Here is an 18563-nt window from a genome sequence, read left to right as displayed (position 1 = left end):
CGCCCCGCGGCACGTGGGATCTTCCCGGACCGGGTCACGAACCCGTGTCCCCTGCATCGGCAGGCGGATTCTCATCCACTGCGCCACCAGGGAAGCCCCCGTCTTTATTCTTGAGTAAAAAAGTCCACACACGGTTAGTGTTGTCAGCAAGCAGATGGAAACAAGCAACAGCTTCAGTCAGGCCTTAAGCCTGTGTCTATGGCAGGGAGGAATCTTTGTGATGAGCAAGGGGTTCCGTTAGAAAATGGAGTAGTAGGTTTTTAACTTCAGAGTTACAAAAACAAAATTCTGTATTTTCTGTCATTCTTACAGTGGCCATATTTCCCAAACTAAAAGTTGGGATTCGTGCTCTGACAAATACATAGGTACTTTTGTAACACCAGTTTCAGAATATTTTAGTTGGGTCAGTCTCATAATATTCAGGCTATGTTGTTACCATGTATATGCCCTACATTGGGACCCAACATGCCAATCAATAGGGCAGGTTACAAAGTGAGATTGCAGTGCCATTTGAAGAGATTGCTGCCCTTTGTTTCCAAAGATACAATGGACAACTGGAAACACACTGCTTTATGGGCCTTTCTCATCTGAGGATATATAGAGTCTATCCCCATAGCTGTGGTCATCAAGGCTTGTCAGTGTTGGCACTGATATTTATCTTTCAGATTTCTGGGAAAGATACCCACTATCTTGGATTGTTCTTACCTCTGGGTCTGATTTCTCTCTGTTCTCCCTTATGTCAGTAACAAAGTTGTAAGGCCTGGAGAGGGCACCTCAGCATGACTAATTAACCATCAGCTCCCATACTCAGAGTAGTCTGAGTTTCATCCGAAAATTCATAAAGGATGGGCCTTTCCCCTTTATTAGAGCCAAGAAAAAATCTAGAAGTTCCAAGACCAAGAAGTTCCAAGAAAGGACTGGGAGTGGAGGTCCCTCCAATCAAAAATTACCCCTCTGATACAGAGGTCAATCACCAGCCTCCCAGAAACTGTCCTGCTTGGTTGGCTCCCAATGAGCTGTATTTAAAGAGGAGAAAAAGCCATCTCCTGAAGGCGATAGCCCAGTCTAGCAGCCAAAGCATATTGCTCATGGTCTGTCTGTCTGAGAGGTGAGTAGTGGGCTCCTGCTACTGGTTTCTTCATCCTTCGAAAGCCTTGCACTGGCAAAGCCATAGTGATGTCCATTTCAAAGTCACAGTGGGAACGGGTCTGGAGTGCTATCTCAGAATGCAGTTTCTGCTCCCCTTGCCTTTGTGTCTTTTTTTTTTTTTCCTTACTGTCCCTTACCAATAAAACAAGCAAGGATGAGCCAGATGCAAATGGTTGGGAGGCAGCTCTCTCTCAGTGTTTTTTCACAATCTATGTAAGTGTTAACTCAAATGCTTCTCACAGCCACTTGTAAGTTACATGCCTGCTTGCCATGTAACTTACAAGTTTGTAACAGATCTCCCATGAGAATTCCCTATAGTTCCAACTGTCCTTACCAATATTTTGCCAATAGGTAAAGCTTGGAAAAGCAAGTTCACAATGGTAGGAACCACAAGTTTTAGACTATATACTGCTTATATAGGTTTTTCTTTTTTAAGTCTGAAGGATCTAGCAGATCTTAGGTAAAAGGATGTTCTTTTCAAAGTGTCACTTACCAGAAGGAAGACACTTCTGTCCATAGAAACAGTACGAACATATCTAAAATTTTATTTATCCCTCTAAGTTCTGAAAGGACATTAAAGAAGAATAATAACATTGCACTTTGGCTACAAAGTGCTAATTAATAACTAACTTCAGTTCTCCCAGTGGTAAAATATTACATTATTTTTTAAATGAAATTAAACATCCCAATCTTCTTCTAATTGTTATAGAAATATTTAGCAGCAATATCTGTTTAATTATTTAGGCATCTCTTAATGGTATAAATATTATCAGCACAGTCATAAATATTTTCTGCTTTGTCCATAGACAATCAGCTAAGGATCTGTTGCTTGTAGGACTTAAATTAAGATCTATTTAAGGCTGCCTGCTGGCCACAAAACAATGCTTACATTTGCTAATGCCTGAATCTGTTAGATTTAGCAACAAGAAGTGTTCTTTGCTTTCACAAGTAGGAGGAAGTTATTTTTCTTATATAAATTTTATTGTTGCTGGTATTAGAGAGATTTAGGGTGTGGTTGAAGTAGTTGAATTAATCTAATCCCTTTAACAGCAATTGTTTTCATATTGATAATTCTCTGTAACAACAGTGCTGTACTACAGATCACACCCGTATGAAATATTTACACTAAATATTTTAGCATATAATCTCACCTCCAGCTTTCTCTTTCTAGAATGGTAAGATTTTCAGCTTTGGCTTTCTTCTTTTCCTCTTTTTTCTCTTTCACTCAGCATGCAGGGTTTCTTCTTAGGGAACCAGAATGATATTTTTTTCCCTCTGCTAATTTTCTCTCAATGTCATTATCTCTCAGTAAGTTATGTTAATGGCCATCAAATCATTAATCTCCTAAAAGAGCACGGATGCTATGAAATAAGAATAGTTCAATTTCTTGTTTGTTTGTTTGGGTTTTGGTATCTATAGTCATTTGGTGTAGATTTTCATTTGAAATGATTTGTTTACTCATCAATTTCAATAAATTGTTATGCTGCTGAAATTATCACTAGGAGTAGAGTCAGATGAAGGACGAAACTGTCATTTTGGTCAACCTCTGATTATCTCCTGTGTAAAATGGGAATTGTTCTTAACCTGCTCAAATGTCATATTCTCGAGGCAAGACTTTCTCTGACCTCCCAATATAAAATTACAGTCAGGATCCTTTCTCCAACAGCATTCTCCCCTTTAATTGGCTTTATGTTTCTGTATAGCAGTTATCATCATGTAACATTATAAAGCATTATATATCTGGGTTTTTTTAGTGCATCTCTCCCCAACTAAGACGGAAGCTCTGCTAAAAGCAAGGATTTGGATTTTTCTACTGTTGTATCCTGAGAGCCAAGACAAGTACCTTAAATATAATAATACAGTAGGCAGTCAATAAATAATTATTGAATACATGAAGCTTAAACTACCAGATCAGTGCAAAGAAACGAAATTTTCCCCTTTTCCTGGCATGCATTTTGATGGCTGACAACTTGTTGTAGGTGTAAGCATTTATCCTGGTCTGGCTGTCTTCTCAGCCCAAGTGGAAGGGTGTCCCTCTCTGGAACAAAAGCAAACAGTGCTGGATGTGGCTATATCTTCATTAAACAACTAAAACTTCGGGTTGTGCCCTGTTGTTTGGCATCCATCCACATGTTTACAATTTTAAGAGTAATACAAAGCAGAGAATCTCAAAGGATGCTCTCCAGGAACCTATACTTATGTGGTATATAAATAGGGGTTACTAAAACAAAAAGGGGTTCCATGGTCAAATAAGTTTCTGAAACTAGGTAGTATATGAAGCTAAGGAAGGTTCTTAACGTCAGGGCATCTCAGAGGTATGATAATGCTCATTAGGGCTCTCCAAGGCAAGAAGACCTTAGGCTGTGTTTTCCAAACTCATTTGGTCATAGGCTCTTCTGTTCTACCAGCCAACTCTTGTTTCCAAGATTAGGTTGCATCATAGGGAACTCCATTGACTTAGGAGCTGAATGGGCCAGGTCAGGTGCAGGAAAAGTGGGTTCCGGCTCCACCCCTTACTCACTCTGTTATATGACCTTGGACAAGTTACTTAACACTTCTGTATGACTCACTTTCCTCTTCCGTAAGGTAGGGATGAAAAGGATTACCCAGGATAATGTATGTAAAGTAAGTGATCTATAAGTGCTAAATAAACGCTGGATGTTGTCAACACCTTTTATCAAATGTAGAAACGAGTACTTTTTAAATAGATATCTTCAAGCATATTTTCTAAGACAGGTTTACTAGTATTGACCCACACCCAGAGTCAGCTAGCTGTGCCTCCTTTTTTGTCACAGACCCTGTTCCCATCTGAGGAGCTCTGTGTATCTAAGCAGAAATCAAAGAAATGCTATATTTCAACAAGACTTAATACAAATGTCTGATAACTCACTTTGGTGTATCCCGCAGAGCTGATTTCCTGTGTTTCAATACCCTTGACCTCAGATGAAGATGCTTTTGTCAGGAGAAAGGTGGTAGCATCCAAGTTAATGATTGTGCAGATGGCTACATGCTGACAGATTTTGAAGTGACCATATTTTTTCCAGCAAATTTCAAATGAAGGTGTGATTTGTGTAAATCTGACCCCTTCCAGTAAAATGTGCATTTCCATATATTTAGAATTTATAAATCCTGACAGATTCCACAATATTTATAGCCCTCCATAAAAAGCCTTTGCCAGTTTGCAGAGCTCTGCATTTGGCTCTCTGGGATGCTTAAGAGAGTTTAAATAATAATAAATTTGGTGATTTATTCCACCTGGAACAGAAACTTATTTTGCCCCCATTGGCTCACTATGAGGGGGATACTATAAATAGTGCCACAGATGCTGGGATCAGGAATAGGGAATTGAAATTCAAGAGAGAACAGAAACATTTCCATTATCACTGATGCCTTGAATGTATTTTTAAAACATTTCTGGTCCTCAAATAATGTACCTTCTCTCCTTTCTCCTACCCCATCTCAATTACACTCAGACCCCCAAACCTGTTGCCAGCTTTAGGATTCAGTTGCATTAATGGAAAAGAGAGAGTGAAAGTATTAGCTGACTAGGCAGGAGAAAGTTGCCTCTAGGGAGGCCAAAGCAAGTCTCCAGTGTTCGTTTTACATTTCACAGGAGTCAGCTGGTAACTGAGCATTAATGTCTAAAGTGTAAATTCATTATTTGAGACCCAGCTCATGCATCCTGCAGATATGATGAAAAGGTCTCAGTTCATGAAAAAGAAAAAAGACAAAATCTAGTTGTAATTACAAGAGAAAGCCTAAGGACAATGTCAGAGGATCGATTCTTTCACCCATTCATGCTTATAATTACCCAGGACAGGGTAATAGAGAAATACCTGAATAGTTGACTCCAAATGATGCCATTTTTTAAAACACAAAATAAACCAAAATTGGGGAGCCAACTCTTTGCCATAGAATCAGTCTACCAATGAAACCTGGGAGCAGCCATTTAGTTTCGCATAAGTGGTGTTATAACTTGTTGTGATATATGACAAGGAGACTTATTTTCAGCTTCTTGTTAGAGTGGACTGTGAAGGAATTAGCCTTTGTGTGAGGGAAAATAATAATAATGGCTAACATCCACAGAGATCTGACCGTGGGCCGGCACAGAGTAATACATCAAGTGGCTGTGACTCTTTGCAAAAACCTTCTAATTAAGTACTGGATTTTCCTGTCCTGATAAGTTGGAGCACACCCCCGCCCAAAGTCTTTCCTGAGCAATCCCCTTTGCCTCTAGCTAATAGGATGGCAGAAGTTGGGACCAAGCCCCAGAGCCTGTAGTGTACCACATTTTAATGATTTGTGGTGAACAAAGTAAATGCTTTAAAAGCAAGCTTTATGAAGCAGGGACCCAGTTAAGCATGATGGATTTGAGGTGAAGCAAAAAGAAGCTGGATGTCGTATGGGGGTATTGTTTCCCAATCTACGGTATCTACAGTTCATTGCTAATTCTAAAGCTTTACTTGAAAAATGACTTCTTAAAAAATTGTGCTCTTGAGGAATGTCCTTGAGGCATGGAGGAATTTCCTTGTTTTTCTATAACATCTTTCTAAGAGGATGCGGAGGTATTGAGCTGTTAGACAGTTGCTCAGTGTCTTTGTGCTTCTGAGATCACATTACGGGTCTAACACATATGGGATAAATAAACTGTTTTCATTTCTTAAAGACCACGGAAGGAAATAAGACAAGAAAATTACCATATTGCCTCTTTTTTTTTTTTTTAAAGCTATTAAAGGGGAGAATCCAGTTAAGGCAAATAAAAATGATTACTGCAAACAGGTTGTTGTTGGTTTTTTTCTTTTTCTCCTAGCCTCCCCCTCAGCAACAGCAATATGGCAAGACTTGTGTCAAACCAGTGTTTTGATGCACCCTCTTTTGTTCTTCTTCCATAGGGCAACCCCTACATGTGCAATAATGAGTGTGATGCAAGTACCCCGGAGCTGGCACATCCACCTGAGCTGATGTTTGATTTTGAAGGAAGACATCCCTCTACATTTTGGCAGTCTGCTACTTGGAAAGAGTATCCCAAGCCTCTCCAGGTTAACATCACTCTGTCTTGGAGCAAAACTATTGAGCTCACAGACAACATAGTTATTACCTTTGAATCGGGGCGTCCAGACCAAATGATCCTGGAGAAATCTCTTGATTATGGACGAACATGGCAGCCCTATCAGTATTATGCCACAGACTGCTTAGATGCTTTTCACATGGATCCTAAATCCGTGAAGGATTTATCACAGCATACGGTCTTAGAAATCATTTGCACCGAAGAGTACTCCACAGGGTATATGACAAATAGCAAAATAATCCACTTTGAAATCAAAGATAGGTTCGCGTTTTTTGCTGGACCTTGGCTACGCAATATGGCTTCCCTCTACGGACAGCTGGATACAACCAAGAAACTCAGAGATTTCTTTACTGTCACAGACCTGAGGATAAGGCTTTTGAGACCTGCCGTTGGGGAAATATTTGTAGATGAGCTACACTTGGCACGCTACTTTTACGCCATCTCAGACATAAAGGTTCACGGAAGGTAAGAAAACAACTGTCTGACTTGAATGAGAATGGGTGTGTCCAAGGAAAAGGCCAGTTTGCTGCTCCTGCAGCTGTAGAGTGACATTTGTCCCTTTCTACTGTAACATTTTCTCAGGAACGCCAGTCTAGAGGTAGGTTCTGAGGCGTTTGAGACCCTTCTAACTCAGCAGTAATTTGTGATCCCAGACTTGCTGTCACTGAACCTGAACCTGGCAGGATTTCTTAGAATTTAAACCAAAGGCCAAAAAAAAGCATCTTACTTGAGAACAAGGAACTCCCTAGGTCAGGGGGTGGTTTAAGTCTTTAAGGTAACGAAGCCAAGGGAACAAAGCCAGCTGCTCTGTAAAAGGGACTGAAAAACAAAAAATACATCTTACTATTGTTTTTGAATGCAAGAGTTTCAGCTTGGTTCAACTCTCTGTTTATGTTTTGTTATATCATACCAAAAAAGTTCCGGAAATGAAAGTTATGTCTCTTGACATTTATTAAATCAGAACCGAAAGCATTTAGGAAATACACTGCATTTGTTAAAGAGGGGCAAGCTCTACTTTTCAGGTTCTTGGGTGTTATTATCTTAAAAGGATATACTATCATTTAAAATATGAACCTGACTCAGGCTACCTTCATTTTGTCAGTCAGTTACAGATGCACCAGAGTTCAAATGCATTAATGCTCCCAGTCAGGCATATCTTTGTTTTGATAATATACCAGAGACACAATTGAGCACGTTTCCAAGGATTTTGAAGACATTTAAATGAAAAACTTGAATAATGAGAACCAGGACCACCAACACAGAGATTCTCAACCAGATTTTTAAGTGTGGTATGCTACCAGAATAGCCATCTGATGGGAGCTGAAGCCTGAGATGATGAGTTGGGAAAACTAAAGGTAAGAGTAGAGTATAGAGCACATTGGAAAAAAAAAAAAAAAGGAAATGTGAAGCAAAGCAATAATCATTCTAAAAATGCCAAGAGAGCTTTAAATCAAAATATATGAGGATAAGAATATAAACAGTACATACATCATGTAGGTTTAGTTAATCACAAAAGCTAAACAAATAAGTCCAGATTCATTGATTACTGGCTTGCAGTAATCCCTTAGGGCAGCCTAGTCCTCAGAGACTGGAGAAGTGTTGAGACTCCCTGGGCTTTCAGAGAGTTGTCTCAAACCACCTTTAATAATAGTGCTGGTACACTTGTGCACTAGAAGGAAGAAGTGGCCACTGCTGTTAAGTAAGAGCCAGAGTGGGCACGCAGAATGGGGTGGTGGGCATGACCTCGGTAAGGTGGCAAAGGTTTCAGAATTTTGCCTTATGGAATCTAACTTATGGAGAATAGCAGGAACTGATGGCCACCTACTCTCAGCTTTGTTCTGGCTTCATGTTTCTCATGGAAGAGTCAAGAATCTTTAGCTATGGAGCCTCTTTTAAAACTTCTAACCAAGGTTTGGTGAAGTTTGATGAAAATATCTTTAGAGCAAAATCATATTTCTGAGAGAAATATGCACTGGTTCAATATTGAGCTTGTGTGTTCTAGAGTTCATATACGACCAGGGCATGACATGAGAGCAGTGTGGAGCTATGACGTTAAATATGAGTTTGTGATTTATAATAAAATGCAGCTATTGTACTCATGAATATTTTCACAAAAGATCAGTTTCAAGTATCTTATTCTTGGGAACATACATTATATAAAAACAGTTGACGTTGATATTATTAACAATAGCATACCACAACAAAGTAACAAGCATTCTGTTTATCTACAAGAATAAATGTCAAAATTAATAAGTTGAGGGCTTCCCTGGTGGCGCAGTGGTTGAGGGTCCGCCTGCCGATGCAGGGGACACGGGTTCGTGCCCTGGTCCAGGAGGATCCCACATGCCACGGAGCGGCTGGGCCCGTGAGCCGTGGCCTCTGGGCCTGCGCGTCCGGAGCCTGTGCTCCTCAACGGGAGAAGCCACAGCAGTGAGAGGCCCACGTAGAGAAAAAAAAAAAAAATTAATAAGTTGAGATGTGAATTTGAATCCTAGTGTGATCTATATTGTTAGGTAGAATCATCTAGGTCAGCTTACTTACAGTTTGAGAAATCCTTAAACTCAGCCAAAATCCTTATAGCCCAACTTCCCCTAAAACTCTCATTTTTCACTTATAAAAAAGGCAGTCTTGTGAGATTTTTTGGCTGGAAAATAAACATTGTTTGGGCTTATTTCTGTTATTAGATATTCATTTTTGTTTCCTCTGATTATTTAAGAGAGTGTAAAATACACTTTAAAGCTAAAAGCATTTTGGTGCATTCTCTATTGGAGTCGGACATACTGTCACTTAAAGATGCCATGTTAGAAATGTAGAATCCCACCAGATTTATCATTTTTCTTTTATCCTTCATCCTAGTAGTATCCTTCATCTGCATTTCAATGGTTCTGAGGAGTTTGGAGGAGCCCTCCTCCCTTCTCTGGGACTCACCTCCACTGTCTTTTCCTGTTCACCAGTCAACTGAAAGCTGGTGAGGAAACAGCTGGGCAAAAGAGAAAGGTCCAATAGAGGTGAGCCCCTTCCATAAGGTTCCACTCTGTCACCTCCAAACTCTGTCCAAATTCCTCAGGGCAAAACTGATGCTGGCATGTACTGTGCTAGGTACCAGATGGCTGGGGTATTTTTAGTCTTAAGGGAGGGACTAAAGAAGCAAGGCCTGATGGCTCGGGCATATCTCCAGCTTCTAAGTTATATAAGGAAGATGGAGCCACTGAGGGAACTGTTGAGCTATTGCCTGGTTCACAGCCCTTTCAGCAAAGAAGCTGATATACGCTTGAAAATTTCAGTTGGGTTAAAATCCTGAGTCGTCTTTTTCCTGCATAGTAAATAATCTATAGGAGGATTGAACATTAATTGATGATCTCTAAAAGAAAGTACTAAAATTTCTTTTCAAGAATATCATAAATATAAACTTTCCAAAATATAACTGTCTTTGCTTCCCTCAACCCATGCCCTCTGCCATCCTTGATGTGATTGCAATGTTTAACTTACTTCTACATGTCTGTGTCTGATCATTATAATGATATTTTTCTACCTGTCACTCCACCACCACCCCCACCATGATGTGAGAATTTGCGTGAGTTATTTGGGGAAAGTGGGTAAATTTCCATAGAATAGTGGACACATAATACTACAAGTTTTTTCACCTTGAAATATTAAGCTACGAAACAAAAACAATTGACTGTGAATTCCAATTTTCTACTTCCTGTGCACATGTGTATATGGCCTTTATGTTTTATACTGACTTGTATTATTTGGTGTAAAAATGCTGTTTTGATTGTTATTAAACTAATGTAGCATTTATGTTCTTTTTAGCATGTGACACATCTGATACCAATTTTATTGGTGACAACTATAATCACATCATAAAAATTTTATGCCTCTTTTGCTACATACATATTTTGCTTCCATTTACTCACTCTTATTGTGTATTTATTAAGATAATGGAGGGAAAAGAGGACATATGGCCGTTGGCAATTTCAGCAACTCCATGTTACTTACATTGTTCAATAAGCCTAATAATCTTCATGGACTAATTCTGACTTATGGATGTCCTGCTTCAGTAAATCAGGGTGATTTTCTCTAGTGAATAATAGACGAGTGCAGTGTGCCAGTACCTTAATTAAAGAGTGGCTCTCTTAGTCTTGATCTCATTTTAATTTACAGGGTAATACTACAATAATATTACTAATGGAAGTTACATTAAAGGGCATCAAGTAGCATTAACTGTATTAAATTATGGTGCTTGTGTTAATTAACTGCTGAAGCAAGATGGTTCTAATGGCCAAAAAGGTCATCTAATGCATAAATAAAATCTACTCAGATGAGTGGTGGGAGGAGAAATGAAGAGTAGATGTTTGTTCTGAACATCTTTTTATACAGACAGGGAGTTAAACGCACAGGGCTGTTAAATATAGATAATGTCCAAAATGTTTTCTTAGTCACACAACTGGAAGTTTTGACTTTTAAGTGTTTTGTTTCTGTTTAAACTTTCCAGATTCAAATTAATTGAAAAGTAAACATTATATTTGTCAGATACATAGATTTTATAGAATACAAATTCAACATTATCGTTTCTTTGAGGTGAAGGGCTTCAAGGAAGTAATGCAATTTATTGTAATAATTGTTAAGTCTGAAAGACCAATGAACATTGGATGATATGCTCATTTATTTGTAAGATATGCAGTCAGCAGTGTATCAAGGGACTGGTTTCAGACATAAGAAAACAGAAATTTTTTTCAACCTCAAAAGATTTAGGACAGAATTGTAAAACCTTTTCTCAGTGATAGAAAACTCTAATGCACATCTCCATTACTTGCCTTGTTACACAATATTCCTAAACATAATTATCAATAATTTTTTCTCAGTAGTGTCTACTCATTTCTTGATCCCTGCAGGGCCTACCCAAGCTCCCTATAGGCGGTTGGCTGTCAGTTACTATTTATAGAATTGACTTCGCCCTCGATGCCTCCATTTATCTTTAAGAAAAGAGCCAGGGAGCACTGGCACAGAAGCTCCACTTCCACACACTTTTGGGTGCTTTCTTTGCTTCACTGCTGCCCCAGCTCAGAACCACAGCCTCCCTGCCTAATCCCAGGACCTGCAAAGGTCCAGGGACAGAAATATTCTCTTTGGGTATCAGAAGTGAGAAAGGTCCGCTATACTCTCACCCTCAGAAGGAATCACATATATTTGTTTAAATGTCGCCCGCTTGGTATTTGCTCTAATTGGGACAAAGTGAGGTTGAAATTCACTTTCTTGAAGCAAGGCTTTCAAATGGTTAGTGCACAAACTTGTGATATTAGGTAAACAGGAACGCCGGTGAAAGTTTAAAAGTAAAAAAGCAGTTGAGCATTCTTCAAATTTTCTCAAATAATTTGGGAAACACATGTAATATGGAAGTGCTCTGCCAATTATAAAAGACTTACATTTATCCTGTAATTTCTCTTAGTCTTTTTCCTAGCTGCAATTTGGATAAATCCACCAAAATATTTACCCTTCGTCTCTCCTGTGAGAGGCGTCCTGCAGGGTGCTTTTGACACATTTGGCCTGTCACTTTTCCGTTCTTCCCAATTAGTCCTAAATACTGAGGTTGGGCTTTACTACTGCTTAACAGACTCTGCTTTTGTAACACCTTTCTTCTTTCTGTTACCCAAAAAGACTTTACCTCTGCCCTGGGACAGGTGGTGGGCTAGACAGTGGATATATGGAGATGCAGGAGGCATAGTCAGTGCCTTCAAGGAACTGATATCCAGAAGGGGCTGAGACATGTAAACAAAAAATGATGACAGCTTGGGTTAAATGCTTTTACTGTGTGAGTGTGTCAAGCACCCTGGAAACAGAGCAGGAGATACTAACTTAATCTGGGAAGCCTCACGGAAGCTTTGATGAGGATGACATTTGCATGGTATCTTGAATATGTGCCTTAGAATGCCAAGCAGCCAGTGCAGAATGGATATTCTAGGTTAAAAATTATGCTTAAAAACAGCACAGCATGTTGAGGAACTCCAAATAGTGAGGAATTGGTGGAGTGGACAAATCCTGGGAGATGCTCTTCCATCTTCTCCCTATGGATGTTTAGTATCTCCAAGAAGCCTTTAAGGATTCCTGCATCTTGGCCTCTGAGTTCCTAATGTCATAGGAAATCTAAGATTATATGGGTTCTCATATAGCAACTAAATGTAGGTGAGAAACATTCTAAGGCAGTGGTGTTAGAGGATAAACAAGTGTGGCTGTATTAGCAAGGAAATGCAGAGAGAGACAAGGAGAGCAGTACAATTGCTTCATTGTGGAGCAGCCGTAACTCCAAGTCCTGATGCTCAAGTGGAGAGTCTGTAAAAGCTCTCCAAATTCCACAAAAGCAATCCGAGCATAAGGGTTTAATATTTGCTTACAAAGTCAATAGGACTTGGCAACCAATCAGATTTCAAAGAAGGAAAGACTTTAGTAGGGATCCAAGTGGGTAGTCCAGTAAAGGATTTGAAAATAATGCTCTGGTGTTCCAGACAAAGGTTTGCATTAGAAATGTAGGTTTGAAAATTATCACCTTACATGTGATGGTTGAAGTTTAGGGAATGGATGACATTGATATGATACGGTATTTTCCCTTATAATTATAAATGACTATGGTCATTTACAGAACATTTACAGAACTCTGTGGAGTACTGTCATTTAAGAGGTAATTTTTGAAGGAAATTAAGAAAAACTCTGAGAAACAGAAGGAAATCAGAAAAGAGGGGAATGAGGTGATTCTAATAGCCCCTATTAATGTTTAAGTGGTAATCCTTTACATGGGTACAGCACTCAGGTTACAAGATTCTTGTCATACACCTTCTTTCCTTTAGTCCTTACAAGTAACTTGTGAGGCAGGTGCTGTTTGACCCCATTTTACAGATGAGAAACTGAAGACCAGAGAAGTTCCATGACTTTTTTTTTTTAACATCCTACACATAATAAAGTGACAAAATCATGTTGCTGATTACAAACTTCATGTTTTTTCTTTATTATGCTCTTGTAGCCACACTAACCTGAAGTGAGCTCAGTACATATAGCAGACTCAGAATATTCCCCAAAGACCCATCTTTAAATGGCAATAATGAACCAATAAGTCTTGTGGCTCTACCCTTCTTGGAATATTCTGGAAGGCACTTCTCCATGACTTTTGGCCCGGTACAGGTATCCCCATTTTGCTTTTACAAAAGACCTACATTAGTACCTGTTTTTGCTAACCAAAAGGAGTCTAAAGAGGATTTTCACCTTTATTTAAAAAGGAGAAAAGCAAAAATAGTGTTCAGCGATTGTTCTGCAGCAAGCCCTGTTAGAGGCAGCGTGCCCCCTGAGCAGCCTGGTGAGAGCGGCACCACCAGGCTCCTTCCCTGGGAAATACACTCAGCATCTCAACATCAAGGCTCCATAGTTTGGAACTGTGTCTGTGAGCTTCTGTGCTCTTATCTCAACTTATTCTGTGCATCTGTTACCAAGATGCGTCCTAGGGTAATTGCTTCTTCGCTTTACGCCATTTCAGCTTACGAAAGGTTTCATAGGAACTCCCTACTTTCAGATAGCGGAGGAAACCTGCATTTCATTATACCAGATTGCAGTGTGTTTATCTGAACTCTAACTTCTTACTTCATTCTTAGCAACTTTATAATGTGTGATTCGGCTAATTTGTCATATTGTGTTAGGTTTTCACAAAATTAAGATAGTTGCTCATTTTCTGAGGGGAAAAATAAATAGATGAACTTAATTTTTTCCCATATTTTTTCCATAGACCTTTAATACCTGCAACTCCTTCCACTTAACGGGCATCATCAAACAGTAAAACAAGCCACAAACATTAATGGATAAACTTGGAAATGGCCAACTACCTTAGTTTATTTTAAGAAAGTTTATCCTTCAGTTGAGAGCAATCAAATTGTCCTTTTAACTTCCATATATTAGTCCACATTCTCTCTTCTGGAACTATAGTGAATGTGTGCTACCTCTTTCATCTAATAAAATTTCATAAATTTGAAGTCAAGGATTCTATCCCTCCAAGTCTTTTTTTTTCCAAGTTAAATTTAACCATTCTATCAACCAAAAATTTTCATTTTAATTTCTTCTTCTTTTTGAAGGAAAATGAAATTCAATAAATAAGAGCATTCAGATGAAAAGCTTAGTAACCATAATTAAAAATAAAAAACAACATAGAGCATTGCTACTTAACTTCAGTGAAAATGCTTAAAATAAATATTTATGGTATGAAACCATGTTAAGAGGACAACAGAGTGCCATTCTGATTCAGGGCATATTTTTTAAATCCTTGAGGCTTTCTTGAATTATAAAGAGAATATATGCATAAGCAGCTCATTTTCCTCTGAGGTTTATACCATTATAAGGAGAGAATGTATCTAATAATTTCTTCAGTTAAATTATGAACTTCATTAGTGTGCAGAAAAACAACCCAGTTTAGGAGCTTGTCTCTTTATCCTTAACTCCCCAGTGCCAGAGATTTTTTTTTTAACTAATGGGTCATTAAAGGAAAGATGTCTCCTTTTAAGAAACATAAGTATATTTAGGCAAAATACCACATAATAAAAAAGTGAGATAATTTTCTCCCTCACTTAATTTATCATTTTTAGAGGAAGTTATGTTCTGGCTACAGCTGTATGCCCAAACAATGGGAAATAGGGATACACTCAGCTTTTCCATCCACCTTCAGGACCCACGTTTTTTATTCTAATTCAGTGGTTGTCATCTTTGGAAGGTCTTCTTGTTTTTTTGTCACTAGGTTCAAAGGTATTTCCTGACACATTAGGAGTTCATGGCCATTGGTCGATATTTAATGTAAGAGTTTTTGTGGATCTATGTGATCAGCGGTTCAGTGCAGACACTCTTTCCATTCATTCTCCAAATACAAGAACAAAAGTGTTAAGGTCCTAGCTTTTATCATAGTAATTTGATCGTGTGGATAGATATATTGACTTCATAACAATATAAGTATATACTCCAATTCATTAAGCCACATTTAGAATAAAAAATGTTAGTGTAACCAGAATTAACTGCACTGCATATAAATTCATGTTTGCTATTTCTGCCTCCTTTTTATAGGTAAGAAAACTGTATCTAAACAAGACCAACAATCAGTGGCAAAGAGGGGATGGAATTTTTTTTTGCTTTTTTATTTTTATAAAAAAATTTTTTTTTTACAATTTTAAAGGTTACTTTCCATTTACAGTTACTAAAAAATATTGGTATATTCCCCATGTTGTACAATAAATCCTTGAGCCTATCTTACACGCAATAGTTTATACCTCCCATTCCCCCACCCCTATATTGCCCTTACCCCCCACTGGTAACCACTAGTTTGTTCTCTATATCTGTGAGTCTGCTTCTTTTTTGTTTTATTCACTAAACTGTTGTATATTTTAGATTCCACATATAAGTGATATCATACAGTATTTGTCTTTCTCTGTCTGACTTCACTTAGCGTAATGCTCTCCAAATCCATCCATGTTGCTGCAAATGGCAAAATTTCATTCTTTTTATGACCTAGTAGTATTCAACTGTATGTATATACCACACCTACTTTATCCATTCATCTGTGGATGGACACTTAGGTTGCTTTCATATCTTAGCAATTGTAAATAATGCTGCTATGAACATTGGAGTACATGTATCTTTTCAAATTAGTGTTTTTGTTTTTTTTAGATATTTACTTAGGAGTGGGATTGCTGGGTCACAAGGTAGTTCTATTTTTAGTTTTTTGAGAAACCTCGATACTGTTTTCCACAGTGACTGCACCAATTTACACTCCCACCAGCAGTGTACAAGAGTTTTCTTTTCCCCAAATCCTTGCCAACATTTGTGATTTGTGTTCTTTTTAATGATAGCTATTCTGACAGGTATGAGGTGATATCTCATTGTGGTCTTGATTTACATTCCCCTGATGATTAGCAATGCTGAACATCTTTTCATGTGCCTGTTGGCCATCTACCTTTCCTCTCTGGAAAAATGTCTATTCAGTTCTGTTTTTTTGATGTTGAGTTGTATAAGCAGTTTATATATGTCAGATATTAATTCCTATTGGTCATATCATTTGCAGATGTTTTCTCCTGTTCAGTAGTTTGTCTTTTCATTTTGTCAATGGTTTTCTTGGCTGTGCAAAAGCCTTTAAGTTTAATTAGGCCCCATTTGTTGTTGTTGTTTCTCCTATTTTCTTTACTTTAGGAGGAGGATCCAAAAAGATATTGCTGTGATTTATGTCAAAGAGTGTTCTGCCTTTGTTTTCCTCTAGGAGTTTTATAGTATCCAGTCTTACATTTAGGTCTTTAATCCATTTGAGTTTATTTTTGTATATAGTGTTAGAGAATGCCTAGAGACAAATGAAAACAAAAACACGGTGATCCAAAACCTATGGGATGCAGCAAAAGCAGTTCTAAGAGGGGAGTTTATAGCAATACAAGCTTACTTCAGGAAACAAGATATCAAATAAAGAACCTAACCTTACACCTAAAGGAACTAGAGAAAGAAGAACAAACAAAACCTAAAGTTAGTAGAAGGAAAGAAATCATAAAGATCAAAGCAGAAATAAGTGAAATAGAGACTAAAAAAAAAACAATAGAAAAGATCAACGTAACTAAAAGCTGGTTCTTTGAAAAGATAAACAAAATTGATTAACCTTTAGACAGACTCATTGAGGAAAAAAAAAAAAGGGGAGAGGGCCCAAATCAATAAAATCGTAAATGAAAAAGGAGAAGTTACAACTGACACCATAGAAATGCAAAGGATCATAAGAGACTACTATGAACAACTATAGGCCAAAAAATGGACAACCTAAAAGAAGTGGACAAATTCTTGGAAAGGTACAATCTTCCAAGACTGAACCAGGAAAAGATAGAAAATATGAACAAATCCATTGCCAGTAATGTAATTGAATCAGTAATTTTAAAATTCCCAACAAACAAAAGTCCAGGACCAGATGGCTTCATAGGTGAATTCTACTAAACTCTTTAAAGAAGAGTTAACACCCAACCTTCTGAAACTATTCCAAAAAATTGCACAAGAAGGAACACTTCTGAACTCATTCTTTGAGGCCACCATCACCCTGATACCAAAATCAGACAAAGATACTACAAAAAAAGAAAATTATAGGCCAATATCACATATGAGCATAGATGCAAAAATCCTCAACAAAATACTAGCAAGCCAAACCCAACAATACATTAAGGATCATACACCATGATCAAGTGGTATTTATTCCAGGCAGGGATGCAAGGATTTTTCAATATCCATACGTCAATCAGTGTGATATACTATATTAACAAATTGAAGAATAAAAACCATATGATCTTCTCAATAGATGCAGAAAAAGCTGTTGGTAAAATTCAACATCCATTTGTGATAAATACTCTCCAGAAAGTGGGCATAGAGGGAACCTGCCTCAACATAATAAAGGCCATATATGATAAACCCACAGCTAACATCATACTCAACAGTGAAAAGCTGAAGACATTTCCTCTATGATCTGGAATGAGGCAAGGATGCCCACTGTCACCACTTTTATTCAACATAGTTTTGGAAGTCCTAGCCACAGCAATAAGAGAAGAAAAAGAAATGAAAGGAATACAAATTAGAAAGGAAGAAGTAAAATTGTCACTGTTTGCAGATGACATGATACTATACATAGAAAATCCTAAAAATGCCACCCAAAAACCACTGGAACTCATCAATGAATTTGGTAAAGCTGAAGGATACAAAATTAATATACAGAAATCTGTTGTATTTCTATACACTAAAAATGAAATATCAGAAACAGAAATTAAAGAAACAGTCCCATCTACCATTGCATCAAAAATTATAAAATACCTAGGAATAAACCTACCTAAGGAGGCAAAAGACCTGTACTCCAAAAACTATAAGATGCTGATGAAAGAAATTGAAGACAACACAAACAGATGGAGAAATATACCGTGTTCTTGGATTGGAAGAATCAGTATTGTTAAAGTGACCATACTACCCAAGGCAATCTACAGATTCAATGCAATCCCTATCAAAATACCAATGGCATTTTTCACAGAAAAATTTGAAATTACTTATGTTTTGGCAAATGAGTTCATTTCTGAACCTCCACTTGAAAAAAATTGGAAGAATGAATAGCCTAGGTTTAAAATGTGTGATGTAAGTGTCTCACAAATATCATTGGTCCAAAAATCCCAATCCAGAATATTATGTAATTGGGATAGCTACTGTGTCAGCTCTTCCTGGATTTGTGACTGGTTCCTAAGACAACTGATAATGTGCTAGGAATGTATTGAGAGGACAGAGGACAAAACATTAGGATCTCAAAATCATTTTTTGATTTTGAGAA

General features: G+C 37.8%; 1 protein-coding gene across 5 annotated transcripts in view; it reads left to right on the top strand.

The window, feature by feature from the left end:
* Positions 1 to 18563, top strand: part of NTNG1 (netrin G1) — a 335633-nt gene that overhangs the window by 162282 nt on the left and 154788 nt on the right. For all 5 annotated transcript variants that reach the window (XM_055084398.1, XM_024119979.3, XM_055084396.1 and 2 more), the window contains exon 3: positions 6042 to 6682. In XM_055084398.1, the coding sequence (XP_054940373.1) occupies positions 6042 to 6682 (641 nt within the window). The remainder of the gene's footprint in view (positions 1 to 6041; positions 6683 to 18563) is intronic.

Source organism: Physeter macrocephalus, chromosome 4, assembly GCF_002837175.3.
Source record: "Physeter macrocephalus isolate SW-GA chromosome 4, ASM283717v5, whole genome shotgun sequence".
NCBI classification, from domain to species: domain Eukaryota; kingdom Metazoa; phylum Chordata; class Mammalia; order Artiodactyla; family Physeteridae; genus Physeter; species Physeter macrocephalus.
This window is presented reverse-complemented; position numbering and strand designations above follow the sequence as displayed.